The sequence below is a fragment of the Canis lupus genome, chromosome 1 (assembly GCF_048164855.1).
Source record: "Canis lupus baileyi chromosome 1, mCanLup2.hap1, whole genome shotgun sequence".
NCBI classification, from domain to species: domain Eukaryota; kingdom Metazoa; phylum Chordata; class Mammalia; order Carnivora; family Canidae; genus Canis; species Canis lupus.
Genome location: NC_132838.1, coordinates 41,327,533 through 41,353,880, shown reverse-complemented (window position 1 = coordinate 41,353,880; position 26,348 = coordinate 41,327,533). Strand labels below are relative to the sequence as shown.

At 38.0% G+C, this 26,348-nt stretch overlaps 1 protein-coding gene across 8 annotated transcripts in view; it reads left to right on the top strand.

Annotated features, from left to right (window-relative positions):
- LATS1 (large tumor suppressor kinase 1) overlaps positions 1–26,348 on the top strand; it is a 47,429-nt gene that overhangs the window by 7,563 nt on the left and 13,518 nt on the right. For 5 of the 8 annotated variants that reach the window (XR_012031616.1, XR_012031615.1, XM_072827456.1 and 2 more), the window contains 3 exons: positions 12,350–12,838; positions 16,263–16,410; positions 23,191–24,701. Coding sequence is in view for 5 of the 8 variants with exons in the window: in XM_072827456.1 (XP_072683557.1) it covers positions 12,497–12,838; positions 16,263–16,410; positions 23,191–24,701 (2,001 nt within the window). In the remaining 3 variants the exon portion in view is untranslated. Of the gene's footprint in view, positions 1–8,917; positions 9,073–12,349; positions 12,839–16,262; positions 16,411–23,190; positions 24,702–25,677; positions 25,741–26,348 lie in introns of all 8 variants that reach the window. The other 3 variants (XR_012031622.1, XM_072827447.1, XM_072827443.1) reach the window with 3 other exon arrangements.

Below are 26,348 nucleotides of genomic sequence, written 5' to 3'. Positions count from 1 at the left end.
CCAACATTTTTTTAAAATAAATTTTTATTTATTTATTCATGAGAGACACACAGAGAGAAACAGAGACACAGACAGAGGGAGAAGTAGGCTTCATGCAGGGAGCCCGATGTGGGACTTGATCCTGGGTCTCCAGGATCAGGCCCTGGGCTGAAGGCAGCACTAAACCTCTGAGCCACCAGGGCTGTCCCTCACTTGAACATTTAGAGGCCATTATAGGGTTATTAATTGGTCTAATTTCAATATTGTTGTGTCTCAGGGAAAAGGGATGCCAGAGGAGATGGAGGAATGGCTGGTCAGTGGAGCAGTCAGAACACAGCAACATTTACCAAGTCTGCTGTCTTGTATGGGTGCAGTTCGTGGTGCACCAAATCAATAACAGTAATAACATCAGAGATCACTGATCACAGATCACCATAACAAATATAATAATAATGAAAAGCTTTGAAATACTTTAAGAATTACCAAAATATGGCACAGAGACACAAAGTGAGCAAATGTTGGAAAAGTGTCGATAGACTTGTTCAAGGCAAGGTTGCCATAGACCTTCAGTTTGTTCAAAACAAAACACAATATCTGAAGCATAATAAAAGGAAGCCAAATAAAACTAGTCATATGCATTCTCTTTGACTCAGTATTCCAGTTCTAGGAATTTATTTTTATTTTATTTTTATTATTATTATTTTAAAATAGTTTCTATGCCCACTGTGGAGCCCAACGTGGGGCTTGAACTCAAACTCTGACATCAAGACCTGAGCTGAGATCAAGAGTTGGACACTTAACCGACTAAGCCACCCAGTGCCCCTCTGGGAGAAAGAGGCAGAGACATAGGCAGAGGGAGAAGCAGGCTTCCTGCTGGAAGCCCGATGTGGGACTTGATCCTGGGACTCTAGAATCACAGCCTGAGTCAAAGGCAGATGCTCAACTGCTGAGCCACCCAGGCGTCCCTCTGGGAATTTATCTTTTTAAAAAAATTTTTTAAAAGATTTTATTTATTTATTCATGAAAGACACACACACACAGAGAGGCAGAGACACAGGCAGAGGGAGAAGCAGGCTCCATGCAAGGAGCCCGACGTGGGACTGGATCCCAGGACTCCAGGATCATACCCTGGGCCAAAGGCAGGTGCTAAACCACTGAGCCACCCAGGGATTCCCCCTCTGGGAATTTATCTTAAGGGAATTGCTCAACAATGTGTGCTTAACAATTTTATTGTCACATTTTTTTGATATTTATAAGGAGTATATTATATATGTGTAAGCTATGATCATAATAAAAAGAACAGTCAGGAACTCACCATCCATCCTCAGAACTAGAATATTATCTATACAACTACAGTTACCAGTGTTTGAAACATTATAATAGCAAAAATTGTAAACAACCGAAATGCCCATGAGTAGGGGATAAATTATGGTACATATATCATGTAATTCAATATATAGTTATTAAAAAAGATAAAGTTGAAAAAAAATTAAAATAAAATAAAAAAAAGATAAAGTTGAATGGTCTTATTTCTTTCAGGGAAAGAAAAAGAAACATAGTTTTTTATAGTTACTTTTTTTCTTTTTTCTTTTTTTAAGATTTATTTATTTGAGGGAGTGAGAGAGAGAGAGAGCACAGCATGGGGAGGGGCAGAAGGAGAGGGAGAAGCAGATTCCCAGCTGAGCAGGGAGCTCAATGCAGGGCTCAATCTCAGGACCCAAGCCAAAGGCAGACACTTAACCAACTGAGCCACCCAGGTGCCCCATAGTAGAATCTTTTTGAAGACACTTTGACCACTAATCAAGGGTCTAGATTCAACTATATGTGGAACTGCCAATGAGAATAACACAGTTGGAGGAACGCCTGGGTGGCTCAGCGGTTGGGTATCTGCCTTCGGCTCAGGGCATGAACCTGGGGTCTGGGATGGAGTCCCATATCAGCCTCCTTGCAGGGAGCCTGCTTCTCCCTCTGCCTGTGACTCTGCCTCTCTCTCTGTCTCTCATGAATAAATAAATAAAATCTTAAAAAAAAAAAAAAGAAAGAAAGAATGGAAAAGAATATAGTTTGAGGCTCCTGGGTAGCTCAGTTGATTAAGTGTACAACTCTTTTTTTTTTTTTAAGATTTTTTAAAATTTATTTATTCATGAGAGACACAGAGAGAGAAAGGCAGAGACACAGGCAGGGGGAGAAGCAGGCTCCATGCAGGGAGCCCAACGTGGGACTTGATCCTGGATCCCCAGGATCACACCCTGGGCTGAAGGCGGCGCTAAACCGCTCAGCCACCTGGGCTGCCCTAAGTGTCCAACTCTTGATCTCAGCTCAGGTGTTTGATTACAGGGTCATGAGTTCAAGCCCTGCATTGGGCATCATGCTGGCATGGAGTCTACCTTTTTTTTTTTTTTTTTTTTTGAACCTACCCAGGTGGTTCAGTGGTTTAGTGCTACCATCGGCCCAGGGTGTGATCCTGGAGACCTGGGGTCGAGTCCTGCGTCAGGCTCCCTGCATGAGCCTGCTTCTCCCTCTGCCTGTGTCTCTGCTGCCTCTCTGTTTCTCTCTGTGTCTCTCATGAATAAATAAATAAAATCTTTTAAAAAATAAATAAAAATAAATTTAAAAATCTTTAAAAATAAATAAATATTGACTTTAGGATATACTCAATTTCAGAAATACTAGAATATGGAAAAGTATGTATCTTAGAATCAAAACACTGTGGTTATTTTTCATATTTTTTATTTTTTTAAAGATTTTGTTTATTTATTTATGACAGACACAGAGAGAGAGGCAGAGACACAGGCAGAGGGAGAAGCAGGCTCCATGCAGGGAGCCCGACATGGGATTTGATCCCTGGTCTCCAGGATCATATCCCGGGCTGAGGGTGGCGCCAAACCGCTGAGCCATCCAGGCTACCCTGTGCTTATTGTTTAAAGATGTTCATAGTACTACATTATTCTTTTGCTGCTATATTGGGCTCTAAGCAACAGTAGCTAGATTCACAGGCCTGGTGGTCCATATGTCCAGTAATCTCCCCTTCAGGTACAAATATGGTTCCTCTTGGTCCAGAGACCTGTTCAGTTATTTTTGCTCTCACTCTTTGTCCTCCTCTCCATCCCCCTCTCATTCACTCACCACAGTACACAGTGGTATAACAAGAATGGCAGGGTTGTGAAAAGCACTACTGTTAGAAAAGGAGAAGAATAGGAAATAGCAGCAATTGCTGATCTGTAATAGTTTTGAAATCTCCATAGGCAGGTCTGTGAAAACAACCAGCCTTGGAGGGAGGGGATTTTCCCCTTCCCTCATTCATTATTTTCTGTGACCCTTGGCCTTTGTTCCCTCTAAGAATCTCCTTAGAGTTCTTTTTCTATTATCATCCTTGGCCACAAATGGAAGTGTGAATTTTGGGGGAATAGTCTCTCTTTGGAAGGTGCAAATCTTTCTCATCTAGATTATGGTTCATGGAAGTTGGGAACCCAAAGGATTTAAATTGTGAATAGTCCAAGGCTTTTTTATTCTGAGCTTGAGTGGTATAAAAAAAAAAAAAATTTAACATAATTATTTTCTCAAAGTTAGCAAGCCTCTGATGTATTTAGTTCCAGTCAATTCCATGTGTCGATAACCATATTCACAGGTGTTAGTAAACTCATCCAGAGATTCAGGAGCTCCCAATTCTCTACTCAGTTATTTGAGGGGCAGCTATCCCTTTAGTGTCAGTTTTACCGCTGAGGTGCCTTAGCTGAGAAATGCCAGTGGGCATCTGTGCTCAGCCTTTTAATGCCATCTCTTCCTATTTGGAGTCTTGAAGCAAGCTGCATTCCAACCCTGCAAGACTTTAAATTTCTGAATTCTGTCCATTCCTTTTCTTTCTGCTTGGAAATCAGCTGCTTTCCTGACCTTACCCCTTATTTAAAATAGTTTGCCAAATACCCAATAGCAGCTAACATATACTTCTAAGATTCTCTTTAAACTCTCTTTATAGAACTACAAATTCAGTAGACTCTTTTATCACCTTGTAAGTTACAACAGGCAGCACTTTATCAAATATTTTGCCACTGGAAAACATGATTCTTCATTTTTTCCAGCTCCCGGGATCACTTTCCTTGAAGCCCTTTGCCCAACTACTAAGTCAATACTATATTAGGGTCACTTCTAGGGACCAATTTCTGTATTAGGATGAAAGACTAAATAGCAAATAGACAATGGCCAGATCATATATGAAAATAGAACTGTGACCCAAAGCCTCAGTGGCAGTAGGCCCAAATGGCCAGGTCTTGGTCAGTAACTGCCAACTTCTGACTCAGGACCAACCAGGGAAAGACAAATATACCCTCCAGCCAATCACACAGGATGCCTCCAGGTTCCTTGTGGCAGAGCATACCTGATGTCTTCCCTTTTATTCAATTTAAAGCTTTTCTATTCCCCTGCCTGCCTTTGAATCTCTGCCAAAGAGATGGTGGCTGGCTCACTCTCTTGATATGACAAGTTCTTAATAAATAGACTCTGCTTATTTGGGGTGGTATTTGTTTGTTTGTTTATTTTTTAAAAAATTTAAAGTAGACTCCACACCTAGCATGGAGCCCAGTGCAGGGGCTCAAATTCATGACCCTGAGTTCAAGAGTCAGATGCTTAACTGATGGAGCCACCCAAGTGCTCCTTGCAGGATCTTTATTTCCACAATAATATTAGACTGTTTTGTGGTAATACTACAGAATATCAATGGTATAACACAACAGAGATTCCTGTCTTCCTTTGCCATTGGGGTTCAATAGTAAGCCATTCAATGACTTAGGAACCCATATTCCCTCCATGCTGTGAAGCTACTATCTCAAAATGTGACCAATATTGTCATGGTAGCAGAAAGAGAGATGGAGAAGCACTGACTTTTAACTGCCTCAACCCAGAATTGATACATTACATCAACTTATAGGGCTTTGACCAGAACAAATTTGAGAAGTAGAGGGCAGTATATAAACACAGTCTTTGGGACAGGATTTATCAAGAGCAATTGGATAAAGATATGCCACATTTCCTCCATTTCATCATTACTGAAATCAGATAATATGGATTATCTTTTGAAACCTTAAATGCAGTGTTTTGGAGCGCTCGGGTGGCACAGTTGGATGAGTGTCTGACTGTTGGTTTCATCTCAAGTCATGATCTCAGGGTCATAAGATCAAGCCCCTCCCTTACTTGCTCAGCATGGAGTCTACTTGAGATTCTCTCTCCCTTTCCCTCTGTCCCTCTTGTTTTGTTTGTGCTCTCTCTCCCTCTCTAAAATAAATAAAATCTTAAAAAAACAATAGATATAATGTTATTTCCCCTGAGAAGCTAATGTTGAAATGAGGTTGCATGGAATTAATGGTTCCTTTAAATTAACGAAATCCTGTGTGTTCTTTGTGTGTTTTGTATTTGAATAATAATAATTTGCTGCAGAACCATTTCAGGATCCAGAGCATTGTAGTCATTTCCTTTTCTTTTTTTTAGTTGTTAACTTTCTGTTTTGGAAATTTTCAAGCACACCCAAAGGGGGATAGTATGATGAACTTTCATGTGCCCACCACCCAGCTACAATAGTCATCAACTTCTATTTCTCATCTCTATCTTTTAAATTTTTTTTTTAATTTATTTATGATAATCACAGAGAGAGAGAGAGAGGCAGAGACACAGGCAGAGGGAGAAGCAGGCCCCATGCACCGGGAGCCCGACGTGGGATTCGATCCCAGGTCTCCAGGATCGCGCCCTGAGCCAAAGGCAGGCGCCAAACCGCTGCGCCACCCAGGGATCCCTCTCATCTCTATCTTTATCCACTTCACCACCAATCCAAATTATAAATAAAATTCCAGATATCCTATTTTATTCCTAAGTGTTTCAACACGTAGATCAAAGAGATAAGCATAGACTAACTTTTCATTTATTTTAACTTAAAACATATTATCACACATATACCAGAACTCAGTCATTTCTGGACCATTGTACACCCAGATGTTAGCAGCATTAGAAATTACATTATTCAAGTACAGAGTTATAGAATATAGCATAGAATGACTGGCCCAGCATTTTCTAAAATGTATTCCATAGAAATGAATCTCATGAAATGCTCTGAGGGAAAAAAGAAAAAAAGTTCTTTGGTCAGATAAGTTTGGGCAAAACAGCATTCTCTTCTTATAAATTCACATATTATGTAAAAGAATGATGTTACATTTTGTGATCCCATTTTGATTAGTAGTAATGTTAGAATATACCATATTTAAAAATTATTTTAATTAAAATAGAGTTGATATACAGTGTTCCATTAGTTTCAGATACACTACTCTGATAACTCTGTTATGCATTGCTTACTATAATGTAGCTACTATCTGTCTCCATATAATACCATTGCAATACCACTGATATTGCATGATATTGCATATCTGTTGCTTTCATCTCAATGGCTTACACATTCTGTTGGCTTCCACACTCCCTAACTGGAGGGCTATACCTCCCACTCTTCACTCATTTTGCCCGTTCCCTGTCCCCACCCCTCTGACAACCATCAGTTTCTTCTCTGTGTTTATAGGTTTGTTTTGGGGCTTTGTTTATTCACTTATTTTTTAGATTCCACATATAAGTGAAATCATATGGTATTTGTCTTTGTCTTTGACTTATTTCATTTAGTGTAATACCCTCCAGATCTATCCATGTTGTCACAAATGACAAGATCTCATTCTTTTTTTATGGCTGAGTAATATTATATTGTGAGTGTGTATATGCAACAGAGAATGGATTTCTCTTTACATAACTATGTAATATTTAAGTTTTTCAATAAGGATGTCCCTTTGTATAATTAGAAAAAAACTAAGATATAGTCTTTTTAAGATTTTATTTTATTTTTAAAGAATTTATTTATTCATAAGAGACACACAGAAAGAAGCAGAGACACAGGCAGAGGGAGAAGCCAACTCCTCAAGGGGAACCTGACTGTGGGACTTGATCCCAGGACCCTGGGATCATGCCCTGAGCCAAAGGCAGACACTCAACTGCTGAGCCACCCAAGGTGTCCCAAGATTATAGTTTTTTAAGAGTGAAAAAAAGGGATAGGTCACTGTGCATTTATTAGTTCAGCAGATATTTTTGCACTGCTTACTGTTTACCAGGTTCTATGTTCAGAATGAAAGAAAATGCTATATATTGACAGAGAAAAATTAATTATGCTTATTTTGGTTTTTTTTCCTCTCTATCAAGGAGAATGATTTTGAAAATGATAAAATAGTAAAGTGATACTAAACTTGGAGCTGAAACCCAAAATAAATGAGTTTTTTTTTTTTAAAGATTTTATTTATTTATTCATGAGAGACAGAAAGAGAGAGGCAGAAACACAGGCAGAGGGAGAAGCAGGCTCCCTACAGGGAGCCCAATGTGGGATTCGATCCTCAGACCTCAAGATCATGATCTGAGCCAAAGGCAGATGCTCAATCACTCAGCCGCTCAGGTGCCCCCAAAATAAATGAGGTATTAAAGGAATGCTTAGGTGTTGTGAATGAAATGTAACTCAGATATTGAGAGAATTGATACATGGCATTGCACAACCACTATTGTTAATCCTTGATTGTGGAGAAATGATAGATTGCAGAACTGGACATGGAAAGCATCTTCACTTTCAGAACGAGCAAGAAGGGGAATTCTGTAAATTTTAGACTGATGAGCTAAGTGTTAAACCTAGAAAAATTCCATTAGTAAAGGTATTAATATTTTGGGAAGGTGTAGGGAAAACATTAGGGACCTGCTTTCTTCATAAAAGTGTAAGAATTAAGAAATTTCATTTATGAAGTAATTATCAGTAGATTGGGTCATGTTGTAGACAGAATATGTGTAATTTTTGGCAACATAATGACAGAGTTGATCATTTTTGTTTTTAAAAAATGGAGAAATCTGGGCTGCTTGTCAAGTAGAATTGGATTGATCATAACTAAGATCTTAACTAAGAAGTGTACCACAAAAATACTGATTATTGAGGCAAAGTCATCAGAAAACCATGCCTCTGATATCTGCTTTAGGACTTCAACCTTTTTCAGGCCTGCTGGAAACAGTTGTGTATGTGTATATATAATTAACATCCATAAACATAATTTTCAAAAATACAGTGGTTTTTTTGTTGTTGTTGTTGTTTTTAAAGTGGGAGGGGGGAAGAAAGGGAGAGGGACAGAGAGAATCTTAAGCAAACTCCATGCCCAGTACAGAGCCTGGCATGGGGCTCACTCTTATGATCCTAAGATCATGACCTAAGCCGAAATCAAGAGTTGGACAGTTAACCAACTGAACTACCCAGGTCCCCCCAAAAAGTATTTGTAACAGTTCTGAGATGTAATTTATGTACCATAAAATTTACTCATTTAAAGTATACAATTCAGTGGTTCTTCAGAGTTGTATATTTCAGAACTATACAACCATCATAATAATCTAATTTTAAAGTAGGAAATGGCTTTATTTTATCTGTAGTGCTTTGAAACTTGCCCGTTTCACTTAAGAGTGTGTTATGGGTACCTGTTCTTGTGTTAGTACATATAGATAGAATTACATCATTCTTTTTAACATCTGTTTTATCACATATAGATGTGCTGTCAGTTGCTCAGAGAATTACTGATGAGCATCTAGATTGATATCATGCTTTGCCATTATAGATGGTGTTGCAGGGAGCATCCTTCATCCTCAAACTATTAGCTATATTGCATTGTTCCTCGTAATCCTTATTCAGGGCTTAAGATAAATCTTGTTATTCCAACCATTTTATGCCTCAGGAGACAGCTTTTCAGGGAAATAAATACCCAAGTTCACATTGCTAAAATAAATAGAACAGGTACTTGAATAATTTTTTTCGTTTCTCCATTATTTTCTAGCACTTCTAGGATTTTAACAAACTAGAGTATATCCAGAAGAGCATGTCTATTATTATTTTTTTTTAAAGATTTCATTTATTCATTCATGAGGGACAGAGAGAGGCAGAGACCTAGGGAGATGAAGAAGCAGCCTTCTCGCAGGGAGCCCGACGCGGGACTTGATCTCTGGACCCAGGATCACACCCTGGGCTGAAGGCAGATGCTCAACCACTGAGCAACCCAGGTATCTGGAGCTGTCTATTATTAGGGAACATTTAGGGGCACCTGGGTGGCTCAGTCAGTTAAGCTCTGACTCTTGGCTTCAGCTCCTCTCTCTCTGTCTTTCTCTGTGGCTTTCATGAATAAATAAATTCTTTTTTTTTTTTTTAAAGAAAATTTATTTATTTATTTATTCATGAGACACATGGAGAGAGAGAGAGAGAGAGAGAGAGAGGCAGAGACACAGGCAGTGGGAGAAGCAGGCTCCATGCAGGGAGCTTGATGTGGGACTTGATCCCAGTACTCTGGGATCATGCCCTGAGCCGAAGACAGACTCAGTGGCTGAGCCACCCAGGTGTCCCTTCAGCTCAGGTCCTGATCTCATTGGTCATGAGATCAAGCCCAGCTGTAGGGCTCCACCTCAGTGGGGAGTCTGCTTGAGATTCTTTCTCTCTCCTTCTGCCCCTCCCACTCATCCTCGCTGGCTTGCTCTCTCTCAAATAGATTTTAAAGGAACTGGGGATGTTTAGAAGACGTTTATTTCATTTGTCAACATGTACATTTATTGAGTACTCACTGTGTAAGGCTGTGATATCAGCAGTGAACAGACAGTGGTTATGAGACAAATAATGTCTTCTATTCTCATGGAGCTTTTATGTCATGAGGGGAGATAGATAGTTAACTAAACAAGTAAAATAATTTTAGATAGTAATAAGTACTATTAAGAAAATAGGATAACTAAGTGACCAGTGAAAGGGTCATTGAGAAGGTAACATAAGCCGGAGACATAAATGACTAGAAGGATGTATCTACATCTGTCTATAGACCTTTTTATGTAACATGAATGGTGATTACATTTATAGGAATAGAAATGGGGCACCTAGCTGGCTCAGTTGGTAGAGCATGTGACTCTTTTTTGTTTTTTTGAGAGAGAAAGAAAGCATGTGTGCGGGGGAAAGGGAGAGAATCTCAAGCAGGCTCTATGCCCAGCAAGAGCTGAACGTGGGGCTTGATGTCACAACCCTGAGATGACTTGAGCCAAAATCAAGAGTCAGACTCTTAACTGAGCCACTCAGGCTCCCTGACTATGTTACTCTTGATCTTGGGGTTGTAAGTTCAAGCCCCACATTGTGTAGAGATTACTTTAAAAAATAGAATAGAAATAGACTCCTAGTAGGTGATAATTAGCAATGTTTCACATGCCAGTGGTACCACTTACAAACTAAACTGTTTTACCCAAACTCTCTAAACCTCAGTTTCCTCATGTACAAGGTAGATACAATAAACCTGCTCCACAGGGCTGTTGGGATGGTTAAATAAGGATGTAGGCAAAGTTGTTTAGCACCGGCCCATAACAGGCTCTTAGTATGCAATGAGTGGGATATCATGGTACTCCATAGAAAGAAAACACCTTTAGTACTTGTTGCAGGTCACATGAAATGGCTTTCTTGCATTAATGATTTCCCTATCAGTCAGGATGTTTAAGTAGACTTTATTTTTATTTATTTATTTTATTGTTATTATTTTTTAAGATTTTATTTATTCATGAGAGACACAGAGAGAAAGAGAGGCAGAGACACAGGCAGAGGGAGAAGCAGTCTCCATGCAGAGAGCCCGACGTGGGACTCGATCCCGGGTCTCCAGGATCATGCCCTGGGCTGAAAGCAGCGCTAAACTGCTGAGCCACCCAGGCTGCCCTTAAGTAGACTTTAAATGACTATTCTTCTAGTGTGTTTTAAAAGACATTCATGCATTAAGTGAGGAATAAGATAAGTCGTCCACAGATGACCATTCCTCATTCTGTCATTAATGAATTTACTATCTCTAGAGTCCTAGTCCACAGTTCGTGAAATAAGCCCAGGCATCTATTTTAGAAGCATAAAGGTATCTTCTGGGCCAGTGGTTTATTTTACTTATGTATGTGTGTGTGTGTGTGTGTATATATATATATATATATATATATATTATTTATTAGAGATAGAAAGCAAGCGAGAGAGAGAACACAAGTGGGGAAAAAAGGGCGAGGGAGAAGCAGACTCCCCACTGAGCAGGGAGCCTGATGCGGAACTTGATCCCAGTATACTGGGATCATGACCTGAGCCAAAAGCAGATGCTTAACTGACAGAGCCACCCAGGTGCCCTGGACAAGTAGTTTAAAACCCTTTTTAAAACAACAGTACCTTTTCTTCTAAAGAAATTTTTTTTAAAGATTTTATTTCTTTATTTATTTGAGAGAGAGAGCACAAGTGGGGAGGAGAGGGAGACGTTAAGCTCCCTGCTAAGCAGGGACCCCAACTCGGGCTCCATCCCAGGACCCTGGAATCATGACCTGTGCTGAAGACAGACACTTAATTGACAGCCACCCAGGCGCCCCTCTTCTAAAGAAATCTTATATTTGAAGTCTAATTTTATTTTATTTTTTAAGATTTATTTTATTTATTTATTTGAGAGAGAGAGCATGAGTGGGAGGGGCAGAGGGAGAGAGAGAGAGAGAGAGAGAATCTCTAGCAGACCTTGTGCTGAGCACGGACCCCAACACAGGGCTTGATCTCAGAACTCTGAGATCGTGGACCTGAACCTAAAACTAAGAGTCAAACACTTAAATGACTATGCTACCCTGGTGGCCCAAAGTCCAATTTTAAAATCTAGAATCGGACCTGCAAAGTGAAGTTGACAAGAAGACTGTTATATCACTTCACTTTAGTAATCTCTTGCATCTGTATATGTTTTATGTGCTTTCTAAGCACTCTTTTTTTCTTAAAGTTTTTTATTTTTTTATTTTTATTTTTAAGGATTTTATTTATTCATGAAAGACACACAGAGAGAGGCAGAGGGAGAGGTAGACTCCCCATTGCGGGATTCGATCCCAGGACCCCAGGATCACAACCTGAGCAGAAGGCAGATGCCCAACCACTGAGTTGCCCAGGTGCCCTAGGTTTTTTATTTACTTTAAGTAATCTCTGCACCCAACGTGGGCTCAAACTCATGATCCAGAAAAAAAAAAACTCATGATCCGGAGATCAAGAGTTGCATGGTCTTAAAACTGAGCCAGTGAGGCACCCCACCTTAGTAGGCACTCTTAAAATCATATTTTTATCATCATAACTAGTACTTGATATAATTTTATAGATTAGGAAATAGGCACAGAGAAGTTAACAAAGTTGTCCTGTCCATACCCTAATATTTAATGGAGCCAGAACTGTAAACCAGGTCTCTGACTACTAAATCAGTGTTTTTTTCCCCCAAATACATGGTACTGCTTTATCAGGTAATCGCTTTATAGCTTTTCTTTTCTTTTATAGGGCTAATTATTTAGATGGTAAAGAATTTCAACATTCCTGGGGACTTCTGCAAAGAATCTTTTTCAGTTTTGCTCAAGAGGAAGTTCTGAATCTATCAAGTAGCTCTTAAAGAAGTCCTTTGTGTGGGTTATAAATATAGATGTTTTCATGAAGAGAAGTGAAAAGCCAGAAGGATATAGACAAATGAGGCCTAAGACTTTTCCTGCCAGTAACTACACTGGCAGTAGCCGGCAGATGTTGCAAGAAATTCGGGAATCCCTTAGGAATTTATCCAAGCCATCCGATGCTGCTAAGACTGAGCAGAACGTGAGTAAAATGTCAACCGAAGATCCCCGACAAGTCAGAAATCCACCGAAATTTGGGACGCATCATAAAGCCTTGCTGGAAATTCGAAACTCTCTACAACCATTTGCAAATGAAACAAGTCGAAGTACTTCAGAAGTTAATCCACAAATGCTTCAAGATTTGCAAGCTGCTGGATTTGATGAGGTAGGAATTTTGAAAGATAAAAGAAAGATTTTTCTTACCTTACAGTAGTGCATAAAACTGTTATAGTGACCTGCCAAAATGTTTCCTTTGAGAGAATTTAACTATGTATACAAATTTGTATATTCCAATCAACAAAGAATGTTGTTTACAATTCCATTAATTAGTAAAACAAAATAATTATTTCTTAGTTTTCTCTGTGGTTTCTGATATTTAAAAGCTCAAGTCTTGAAGTCAGAATGAAAGTGCAGTTGAGAAAGCTACAGAGGAGGAGAGAGTGAGTAGGAATGGACATCTCTGCATGCAATAGGGGCTCTGGGGAAAAGTGGCTGTGTGGAAATGACAGCTTATGAAGTTTAAGTTTATACTACAGAGAAAGAAGTAGAGTCAGGATTTCTTTTCTTTTTATTTATTTATTTATTTATTTATTTATTTATTTATTTTTTGGTTAATCAGAATTTCATTAAGCTGCTATGTTCACATCATTCTCAGGCCTAAATCTCAAATCACAAAAACTGAAAATTTACATATTGTTCAATCTGCTAGGATTTCAGTTTTATTTTTAGAAATTTCAGTTCATGTTAGTTATGCCAAGTCTTTACTATTTACCTTTAGAATTCATATTGAAAGTTTTTTTTTCGCATGTATATATTTATAATCATATTCCATTTAGATTATTACTAACATATTTTCCATGATAACATTTTCTTTGACTATTTTAGGTAGCAGAAATCATTTTGAATACAAGTTGGCCATGGAAAATGTAACTAAATGTGAATGAGCAAGTGTTAATTAGGTTTTCCTTTGAAATTATAGTAACTTTTTTCTTGATTATAAAAATATCTATCCCCTGTTAAAAATTAAGAAGTGGAAAGAGAACACTGAAAATTACCTTTAGCTCTACTACATAAAGATAATTACCTTTAAAATCCTTTCATTATGGTTAATATTTTGGTGACCACATTTTCAGAGATTTCTAAGGTTAAAATTGAAAACTTAAGTATGCATTATAGTAAGATTTGAAAAGGAAGATTTCACCTAAACTAGAGAAAAACAATGACTCTTTCTGGCCTACCTTAATCATCCATTTTTTTAATCTTTTTTTTTTTTTAAAGATTATTTATTCATGAGAGACAAAGAGAGGGGCAGAGACTTAGGCAGAGGGAAAAACAGACTCCCTACGGGAATCCCAGTGTGGAACTTGATCCCAGGATCCCGGGATCAGGACCTGAGCCGGATCACGACCTGAGCCAAAGACAGATGCTCAACTACTGAGCCACCCAGGTGCCCCCCTATTCATCCATTTGATTAATATTATTTCCTACTATTTTTATGCTGTGTTCTAAAAATAATTGGATTTGCACCTGAAAATATAGAGAGAAAGGAGGAGAAGACCTTTGGTATTTTCCTGGTTAGAACTGGGAGGATTAAGGAAATAGTTTATGTGGAATTTCTGCAGAGTACTTTCTTCCTAATCTCTTAGCCAGAATAAAGAAAGGAATGAATCAGCACGCCCGGGTGGCTCAGTCTGTTAAGCATCTGCGTTCTGCTCAGGTCATGATCCCAGGGTTCTGGGATCCAGCCCTGCATCAAGCCACATATGGAGCTCCCTGCTCAGAGAGTCTGCTTCTCCCTCTGCCCCTCCCCTCTGTTCTTGCTCTGTCTTTCTCAAATAAATAAATATCTTTAAGAAAAACAAAAGAAAGGAGTGAATCATTGACCTTATTCTTTCCTTTTATATATTGCTAGGGAAAGAAAGTTTAGAAAATCACATGGCTGTAAAGGCCCTTAAGTAGTAATGTGTTATATCAGATAAATCACCTCAGTAGATTTGTATTTCTGGAGCTCTTACTATGTGTGAACCCTTCAATCAGTGTAGTGAGTGGTACCAAACACGGTCTATTCCTTTAAGGAACTTTAAAATTCTTTCTAACATTGACAGTTTTAAGAAATAAAGTCTAAGCATTAGTCAGTGCTTAGTCTTTTTAAGTGTTATTGGCATACAATGTAACATTATTTTCAGGTATATAGACAGTACTATAGACAATTCTATACATTAGCAGTGATCACCACTGTTAGCATCTGTCACCATACAGAGTTATTACAATATTATTGAGTATATTCTCTGTGCTGTACTTTCCATCTTTTATCATTTACTTATTTTATAACTGGAAATTTGTACCTCTTAATACCCTTAATCTATTTCGCTCGTCCCTCCACCCACCTCCCCACTAGCAGCCAGCAGTTTGTTCTTTATATTTAAGAGTCTGGTTTTTTGTTTCTTAGATTGCACATGTAAGTGAGATCGTATGATAGTCTTTCTCTGACTAACTTCACTTAGGTCAATGCCCTATTCTTTATCTGTTGGCAATAAAAACAATAATTGCGTTGCATTAGAAAGATATGTTAGCTTTATTACAGTAACATATTTTACTATTATCACCTATGACATTAGTAACCCCTTAAGCAGGGTTGCTTTACTAAAAGCATTTAGACATTTATCAATTCTCATTTGTCCAAATAATGAAATTAGGGTATTATTTATCCCCACAGTAATATAAACAATATGGCAATTTACTTCTGCTGCCTCCTCAAATCACTCATTCTGATAGCTTCTCATTATATTGCAGAATTTGTTTAAAATCCTAACTTGGTACTTTAAAATTTTTATCCAGGAGTGCCTAGGTGGTACATTCAGTTAAGCATCCAACTCTTGGCTTCAGTTCAAGTCATGATTTCAGGGTGGTGAGATCAGGTTCTGTGCTCAGCATGGAGTCTGCTTTGGTTTCTCTCTCTCTACCTTTGCCCACCCCCCACCCCCCACTCTACTTGCTCACTCTCTCAAATAATCTTAAAAAAAAACTAAAAAATTAAAATTTTATCCAGTTTTTGCTTTATTATTTTATCATTTCATAAATCCAGTCTATTCCTTTAGCTACATCAGGTTCAAGGCAGTTGCCAGTTTTTTGAGAATGTTTCTAATGGTCTGTAAAATTAAAACCTCAAGTATTTTAAGATTAATTTCTTTGTAGAAATAAATGTTAAACAGAATTGATGTGTTCTTGGGGCACATAAATCTCAAGCAGTGATGTGTATTTTTGTTTATATACATGGAAAACACCATAGTAATGTGGACATGATGTTTTCTTATTACATAAGATTTCCAAAGTTACTGATTTGTGGATGCTCTTTTTCATGCTGGCACTAACCAGATGATGACTAAGATGTCGGGCTCCGGGTGCATGGAGCCTGCTTCTCCCTCTGCCTGTGTCTCTGCCTCTCTCTCTCTCTCTCTGTGACTATCATAAAAAAATAAAAATTTTAAAAAAAAATTATGAATTTCTCTAGTGGAGCTTATAGTCTTCTTTCTCTCTTAATTAATTATAAGATTTAAGCTTTGTTTCTTTTTTTTTAAACTTCGTACCAGGATATGGTTATACAAGCTCTTCAGAAAACGAATAACAGAAGTATAGAGGCAGCAATTGAATTCATTAGTAAAATGAGTTACCAAGATCCTCGCCGGGAACAGATGGCCGCAGCAGCTGCCAGACCTATCAATGCCAGCTTGAAACCAGGTGATTAATCAAACATTTTTTTCTCATTTCTTATAGTTCTAAAATATTTATATCAACTCTTTAGTCTTAGAAATTGTTAAAAGCAGCACAGTAAGTCTTAAGTCAGAGTAATAGCATGATAGTTTTATACTATGAGTAGGCTTAAATGTGTGTATTTTGTTATTGTTTAAACAAAAAATGGAGTCATAGTAAAACCTACTTGATTTACTTAAACTGCATAACTTTCCTTGTTACTAAATGGTCTACAAAATAATTTTAATAATTACATTGTTATATTTATCACATACTTTATGTAACCAGTCTCTCATATTTTGACATTTGCTGTTTGCTCTTTTTTTTGCCATTATAGACAGCACTGCAGTAAATCCTTTCATACCTAAATCTTTGTACATTCTTGGTCATTTTATAAAGGAAATTTCCAAAGTCTTATAAAAATTTAAGGTTTTTCTTAGATATTGCTGCCTAGAAAGGTATTCCCAACCTACATTCTCCTGATCAATTTAATATAAGAAGGCTTATATTTATAAATCCTAGGTATTATGATTTTTGTATATTTAATGGCTATAGAAATACTGTCTCATTTTATTTTCACATTTCTTTGATCATTAGTATTGAATATTTGGTTATTAATTTTTATTTATTGTTTATCGGTTATTTTTAAATTGGCATTTTTATTCTTTAATCTTGGGTTAATCTTTTTATTGATTTATAAGAGGACTTATTCATTCTTTCTTTCATTCAGCAAAATTTTATTGATCATCCACTGTTTCAGGATCTTTGCTCAGTATTGAGTATAAAGTTCTTGCCCTTTTGTAGAGCTGACAATCTAGTAAAGGAGATCAAACATTTTCACAAAAAAATTTATGTAGGACTGCAGCTATATACATGTGAATGAAGAAGGGTGAGTTATATGGTACTTTGGACTTATAGAGGGCTTTTTGACCTAATCAAGAAGATCAGAGAAAATTTTCCTGTGAAACTGGTAGTAGAGCTGATAGCTGAAGCAAGACTAAAGTTAATGGGAAGGATTTAGTGAGGAAGAGTGTCTCTATCTGTGCATGGCCTGTTTGGCAGGTTTTGATACTACTCTGGAAGAACTGAATGTGGTTGGGACACTGAAAACCAGTATGTGATAGGGCTGGAGAAGTACATAGGGCCTGACTATGCAGGACTGTCTATTGATCTTATCCTAAAAGCAGCAGGAAGTTAGGGAAACTTCAAGCAGGGTAATGTCATGATTAGATTTGTGTTTCAAAAAGATGGCTGCAGTGGATAAGAATTGGGTGGTGGGTATTAGGATAGATTGGATAAGAGATAACAGTAGTTTCTGGGAAACGAAGGTAATTTGGACTGGGATAGGGCAGTGGAGAAAAGTGAATGAATTAAGAGAGATGGGAGGGTTAAAGTCAACAAGGACTTGGTGATAGATTACATATGAGAGTGATAATGGAGAGGAATGCCTGTTAGGCCTCTGGTGTAGAAAAATAGATGCAGTGTGGCGATACCCCACATTATAAAAGCAAATGCCAGGAGAGAACAGGATTTAGAAAGATCCTAAATCTAGTTTTTGACATCAGGTTGAATTAGGTTCATTGAGTTATCCAAGTGAAGATGTCAAGTAGGGAGCTGGATATATACAATTAGCCCTGTGTATAAAATAGGTCTCCTAAAGGAGATAGTGTAGACAAAAATGACAAGATGGCCTACCACCAAACCTAATACTTAGTAGCTGGCAGGAGAGGATAAGCCTGCAAAGACAGAAGAATTAGCTGAAGAGGAAGGAAAGAAAACAACAGTGTCTTGAAAGCCAGGAGTGTATTTTATGAAATTATTAATCCATAATGAATTGGAAATTTAAAAAATAAAAGTTCTTCACCATAGATAAGAATCATACTCTTGCTAATATCCTCACTCTACCCTCACAGAAAAACTTCTCAATGTGTTGTTTATACATGAATTCTTTATGTCACATCCATTTGTCCCTCAACCCACTCCCAATCTGAATTATGTTCCCATAACTGGACAGAAACAAGTTACTCTGTGTGTTACGGGCTGAATCGTGTTCTCCCCCCAACCAAATTCAGGAAGTCTTCATTCCTAGTATCTCAGAATTTGACTGTATTTGTGAACAGGGTCTTTAAGAAGGCAATTAGGTTAAATAATGTCATTTAGGGTGGGCCCTAATTTTTTAAAAAACAATAATGATGAATTATTCCAAAATTTAAATTAAAAATGACATATATAAGGCCAAATATTTTATTGTTATATTTAACAGAAATAAAATTACACTTAGATTTCTGTAAGTTTCCAAGTTTTTGCTCTCCATTTCCATACTTATAGTGGACTGGTAGCAGCACTTTGAGGTAGTGCCCTATATGAAACTGGAGGGAGAGCCTTATTTGTTTTTTTAATAGTAAAGGCTTAGGCATGTTTAAAAGATAAACTGTAAAACTCCAGTTTAGAGGAAAAAATTAAACATTCAAGAGAAAAGGATCAAGTAAATTCCTGAGAAGCCAGGAAAAGAAAGGATCCAAAGCATAGGATGAGAGATGATTAGCCTTAGAGAGGAAGAGGCAACAACCATTTTGTTCTAAGAGGAACAAACAGGCCTGGGTTATGTCGGAAGACAGGGAAGTTCCTTTCTGATGGAACTTCAGTTTTCTCTGAAGGGGAAAATCAGGTCATCTGCTGAGAGAGGTGTCTGAGGAATGGGACAGGCAATTTGAGGAAACCCAGGACTAAAGAGAATTGTAGTGGAAACCAAAAGAAGCAGTAGGATTTCCTGGCAGTGCTAAAGCCATTTGATGATGCTGATCACTGAATTTTGGTGGAATCAGCGTGCACTTCACATCACCTTTTCTAGCAGGCATGAAGAAAAAAAAGTAGATAGGTAGAATCATCTGTGACTAGAGTTCTACTAAATATGTACAAAATAAGATAGCGTTGAGAATATACTGAAAGGGTGATTTAAATCCTTAATTAGGGCATATTCTTCCTCTGCTGTTGGTGGCTTTTCATTCCTTCCAGACTCCTCTTGATGGCTTTGCTGCTCTCAGACTTCTTCGAGTACCCCTCTTCCTCTGATTTACCGCTCTCCAGTCATGCTGAGTTTCTTTTTCTTCTTGGAATATACCAAGCTTCCACTTCAGGGCCTTTGCCTAGTTTTAGATATTATGTCATCTCCTTGGTGGAGCCTTTTCTGACTACTGAATCTCATCCCTTTATGTCCTCCTTACTCTCTACCATTTGACACTATTTATGGTTCCTTTATAGGATTTGTCATACCCAGATGTCACCTTGTTTATTTATTTACGTGTTTATTGTAAGTCTTCTCTCCCAAGAATGGAGGTCCCATGGGGCCAGGGAGATTATTTTTTTACCACTGTACTTGGATTGCTTAGATGCTCAATAAAAATTTAATGAATGAATAGAAATGAGGGGAGGAGAAAAGGAATACAGAGGGAAGAAAGAAGTAATGGACCATGGATTTAAATTAGCTAAAGTGTTTCATAAAGAAAGTGGAGGACTAATGAAGTAAGAATATGGAGGCCTTTGTGAAGTTGAAAAATGCTTGTAATAGTAGTTAAACACGGAAGGAGAGTTGTAGTCCAAGTGTATAAAACTTAAGTGATTTTGAAAAAAAGCAGATATGGATAATACCTAAATTAAAAATATGATCTTAGGAATGATATTAGAGGTCAAATTGACGAGAGGAGGTCAAGAAATGAAACTGAGAGGTGAGAGTGATAGATGGTTTGTCCATATGGATGTTGAAGTTACAGAATGTTGGCAGGGCTTAGGGTAGACCAAATGTCAAAACTATTGATCAAGTAGGAGTTCATTGAGAGGAATGAATGTGGCCTCCCAGATAGCATGAGCATCCAAAGAACTGGCTTTTTTTTTTTTAAAAGGGTATGAAGAAATAATAAGATGTAGAATTTCACCTTTAGCCCAGTTTATTATTTTTTAAATTTTATTTTATTTTATTTTATTTGGAGAAGGGGTGGGGAGGAACAGAGGGAAGGAGAGAGAAAAAGAGAATATTGGGCAGCCCAGGTGGCTCAGTGGTTTAGTGCTGCCTTCAGCCCAGGGTGTGATCCTAGACACCTGGGATCAAGTCCCACGTCCGGCTCCCAGCATGGAGCCTGCTTCTCTCTCTGCCTGTGTCTCTCATGAATAAATAAATAAAATCTTTTAAAAAAAGGAAAAAAAGAGAATCTCAAGCAGGCGCCATGCCAGGTGCAGAACCCACACAGGGCTCGATCTCAAAACTCTGAGATCATGACCTGAGCTGAAGTCAGGAATCAGACTTTAACTGATTGAGCCACCCAAGCAACCCTAGTCCAGGTTATTTTTAAAGAAAACTTTAATTGCAGGGTGCCTAGGTGGCTCAGTTGGTTAAGCATCTGCCTTTGGCTCAGGTCATGATCCCAGGGTCCTGGGATTGAGCTCCAAATCAAGCTCTCTGCTCAGTAGGGAGTCTGCTTCTCCCTCTCCCTCTGCCCCTCCACCCCACTTGTGTTCTCTCTCTCTCTCAAATAAATAAAATCTTTGAAAAGAAAAGAAAATCTTAATTGCAAAGGGCTGAAAAGAATGTCAGCAGAAGATTTCTAGGTTTGAGTAGTTGATGCGACAGCTTGGTGACATAGGAGCCAGGGTTGGTTATGGGACAGAGCATGTCTGAAGGGTAGGAGTGGGAGAACACAGCTTTGTGGGAGGTGCAGAACAGAGATGACGGTATACTCTAGGCCTGTAGAGACTTGTAATTTAACTGGTAAAAGCTGAGTGAGTGAATACATGTTATATTTAGCCTCAGCCGGCTATCTGAGGAAGGTGAGACTGAGCTTAGTGGCCAGAGGACTTGCCTAGGTTGTCCAGAGTGATGACTTTTCCTGGAGTCATAGACCCAGCATGCTGCCCAGTCTTGATGAAACAAAGTGTTAAATTGTACATTCTCGGGGATCCCTGGGTGGCTCACTGGTTTAGCACCTGCCTTCTGCCCGGGGCGTGATACTGGGGTCCCAGGATCGAGTCCCACGTCAGGCTCCTATATGGAGCCTGCTTCTCCTCTGCCTGTGTCTCCGCCTCTTTCTCTGAGTGTCTCTCATGAATAAATACATAAAATATTTTTTAAAAATAAAAAAATAAATTGTACATTCTGAACATTTACCATTTTTACATCATGTATGTGTTTTGAATGTTGCTACATGTTTTGTTTTATATATTTAGATCTGTAAATCTTTACCATATAATCTCTATCTGGAATATATTAATTATATGAATTGCATTCCATACAAATATATTTTATGTATTTTTAAGTGTGTTAAAGATCTTTTTCTTTTTCTTTTTTTTTAAGATTTTATTTATTTATTCATGAGAGACACAGAAAGAGGCAGAGACACAGACAGAGGGAGGAGAAGTAGGCTCCATGCAAGGAGCCCAATGCAGGACTTGATCCTGGGAATCCAGGATCATGCCCTGAGCCAAAGGCAGATGCTCAATCACTGAGCCACCCAGGCATCCCATTCAATTTTTTTTGTATCATTTATTTTCTTGCCATTTCGTTTACTTGAAAATTCCAGTAAAGAGAAACTGTAAAATCTATATTTAGTGTTCAACTGATTATCGCCTGGTATCTTTGAAATACATTTAAAAGTAGTTGTATCTATTAAAATTACAAATGGACATACCCGGGAACCCTAGGTGGCGCAGCGGTTTAGCGCCTGCCTTTGGCCCAGGGCGTGATCCTGGAGACCCGGGATCGAATCCCACGTCCGGCTCCCGGTGCATGGAGCCTGCTTCTCCCTCTGCCTGTGTCTCTGCCTCTCTCTCTCTCTGTGTGACTATCATAAATAAATAAAAATTTAAAAAAATTTAAAAAAAAATGGACATACCCTTTAGCTCAATAATGCCACTTTTGATAATTTATCTACTTAACATATATATGAAATGATATCTGTACAAAATTTTTCATTGCTTTTTTTATATATACAGCAAAAGACTAGAAACCTTAATAGTCTTCAGTAGGGAAACATTAAACTTGGGTATATGCAGGTGCCTGGGTGGGTCAATCAGTTAAGCAGTTGGCTGTTGATCTCAACTCAGGTCTTGATCTCATGGTCATGAGTTCAGGTCCTGTGTTGGGCTCCATACTGGGTGTGGAGCCTATTAAAAAAAATTAAATTTGGGTACACCAATACTGTGAAAAACTGTGGTAACACTTTTTTAAAGTAAACAAACATTTTATATACTGATAAAGAATCTTCAGTGTTTTATTTTAGTTTAAAAGATTTTATTTATTTACTCATGAGACATAGAGAAAGAGGCAGAGACACAGGCAGAGGGAGACAAGAGCCCGATTTGGGACTCGATCCGAGGACCCCAGGATCACGACCTGAGCCAAAGGCAGATACTCAACCACTGAGCCACCCAGGTGCCCCTAGAATTTTCAGTATTTTAATGAGAAGAGCCAGGCACACTAGTATACATAGGAAGTATACTAATTACTTGCATGTCCCTAAAATATCTTACTGATTGAAGGAAGAAAGCTGGAGACAGAGGTGAGTATACTTTTGTACTTCTTAATTTAGGCCGTGGGAATGTATTACCTAGCCAAAATTAGTAAAAATTTGAAAGGTAGTAAAAACCACTTAACTGAAGTTTGATTTTTTTTAATTCTCAAAAGAGAATTACTATTTAGCTATGTCAGAATTCCAAGCTAAATTTTTCAAAAATAAGAGGTTAAAAACATGTTTTTTTCCCTCTGCTTTGTAACCATAGGGAGTGTGCAACAATCAGTTAACCGCAAACAAAGCTGGAAAGGTTCCAAAGAATCCTTAGTTCCTCAAAGACATGGCCCTCCACTAGGAGAAAGTGTGGCCTATCGTTCTGAAAGTCCCAACTCGCAGACCGATGTAGGAAGGCCTTTGTCAGGCTCTGGTATAACAGCATTTGCTCAAGCTCACCCTAGCAACGGACAGAGAGTAAACCCCCCACCACTTCCTCAAGTAAGGAGCGTCACTCCTCCACCACCTCCCAGAGGCCAGACTCCTCCTCCAAGAGGTACAACTCCACCTCCTCCATCTTGGGAACCAAACTCTCAAACAAAGCGGTATTCCGGGAACATGGAATACGTAATCTCCAGAATCTCTCCTGTTCCACCTGGAGCCTGGCAGGAGGGTTATCCTCCACCACCTCTGAATGCATCCCCAATGAATCCTCCGAATCAGGGACAGAGAGGCATTAGTTCTGTTCCTGTTGGCAGACAACCAATCATCATGCAGAGTTCCAACAAATTTAACTTTCCACCAGGAAGACCTGGAATTCAGAATGGTAGTGGTCAAACTGATTTTATGATACACCAAAATGTTCCTGCTGGCACTGTGAATCGGCAACCACCCCCTCCATATCCTCTGACCCCAACTAATGGACAAAGCTCTTCTGCTTTACAAACAGGGGGATCTGCTGCATCTTCATCATATACAAATGGAAATATTCCCCAATCTATGATGGTGCCAAACAGAAACAGTCATAACATGGAACTTTATAACATTAATGCACCTGGACTGCAAACAACTTGGCCTCAGTCATCTTCTGCTCCAGCCCAGTCATCCCCAGGCAGTGGGCATGAAATCCCCACATGGCAACCTAACATACCAGTGAGGTCAAATTCCTTTAATAACCCATTAGGAAATAGAACAAGTCATTCTGCTAATTCTCAGCCTTCAGCTACAACAGTCACTGCTATTACACCAGCTCCTATACAACAGCCTGTGAAGAGTATACGTGTTTTAAAACCGGAGCTACAGACTGCATTAGCACCTACACACCCTTCTTGGATACCACAGCCAATTCAGACAGTTCAGCCTAGTCCTTTTTCTGAGGGTACCACTTCAAATATGACTGTTATGCCTCCTGTTGCTGAAGCTCCAAACTATCAAGGTCCACCTCCACCTTATCCAAAACATCTACTACACCAAAATCCATCTGTTCCTCCATATGAATCAATCAATAAATCTAGCAAAGAGGATCAGGCAAGCATGCCTAAGGAAGATGAGAGTGAAAAAAGTTATGAAAATGTTGATGGTGGGGATAAAGAAAAGAAACAGATTACAACCTCACCTATCACCGTTAGGAAAAACAAGAAAGATGAAGAGCGAAGGGAATCTCGTATTCAAAGTTATTCTCCTCAGGCATTTAAATTCTTTATGGAGCAACATGTAGAAAATGTACTCAAATCTCATCAGCAACGTCTACATCGTAAAAAACAATTAGAGAATGAAATGATGCGGGTAAAACCTTTTAAAATGCCCATTTTTATACTTGATCATCTATTTGCTTGTTGTTTATCTTAAAATATTGGTCCAGTATTTTTCCCTCTTTTTATAGCTAAATATATTATCAATTACTTAAAAGTCAGCAAATATTAAAGTACTTTTGATTATACTATTTTATTTTAGTATTTCAAAATTTATGCAGAATTTCTTGGAATAAAGTTCTAATAAATTAAGAAAAATATAATTTATAGTGTCCTGTTTAGATGTATAATTTATAGTGTCCTGTGTAGATGTATAATCCCTTTTTATGGAAATAGGAGCAAGGGTTATTTTCTAGATTTTACAAATGTATCATATAACATTTTAAAATAAGCTAGAAATATCTGGGTCCCATCTCTTGATATACTTATGAAATATTTGTTTTTACTTACAGTAGTTTTTGTGCTCTATTCATCAGGTTTATTCATGTGATTGGTCTCACTACAAAGTGTCAAAGACCTGTCCTTTCAGTTATTTCCTCTTCTAATTTCATTTTTATAATGTACTGGAAAATGTACTGAAATTTTTAAACTACTAAAAAGGAGACTAAAAATAAGTGCTCACTCATTTTAGATGAATCTCTGTTGTGATTCCATATACATATCTTCACTGGATATTATTTATGGTGGTACTATCATTGTTACTATTTTCATCACATGTTTACAAGAGTAGGTTGACTCCTACTCTTATATCTATCACTCCAAATCCAGGAGGCTTAAATTTGTGATAAAGCTTGCTTATATAACTTGAGAACTATTATTTTAAGATGAATTTTCTAAGTCTGATTTCATAATTATGTTATTCCTGCTACAAATTAAACTTTGAGATGAGAAACACCATGATTATCTGTATGACTTATCCATATTTTAGCTCTTAGGATTTCTTACTAAAGTCTGTCTGTATGTATTTTCTTAGTTTATTTTTCCTTTTTCCTCTTCACTTTCACTAATAGCTGATTTAAACTTTTATGGTGTTGGAAGCTTTGCTGACTTCTGTAGCCTCCATTACTGTGTAGGCAAGTAAGATTTTAAGAGAAACAGTTCTAAGTCTGGCATGCCACCCTTAAAAGATTTTGCATGCAAATGGGTATCCTAACAGAAGCATGAGGTTGCTATATTCTAATTAGGCTTGCGTTTCTAGAATTAGACTCTACTTAATTCTTTTTCTGCTTAAACCCTTAAATTAGTTCTTTATTGAACTAGCCAAAAATAAACTTCTTCGAAATCCAGGTAGTCCACGTCTACTCAGAAGTTGGCTTTTGTTTTTAATCTGTGCTTTGGTATCTTCATAAATCACACTGACCATTCTTTGAAATGTACCAAAATGTCTAAAAGGTACCTTATAATCAAACAAGTTTGTCCCTTTTAAATAAGGTAGAAGAAAAAGCCTTTGCATTTTGCATTAGTGGTAGCTGCGAGTCCTACCCTTAGTCTACTGCCTGAGAAAATAAAAGAAACATGAAAGGAAAGATGGACTATTAATAAATGGTTAGCTTAGAGAAGACGTTCTTTTATTCTTAATACATCAGTTTTTAGAATAAATGAATCTGGACAGGCAGAGGTTTTTTTTTTTTCATGATAGGTAAAATAGGAAGAATATTTTAATTCTTGGTGTTCCACAAGA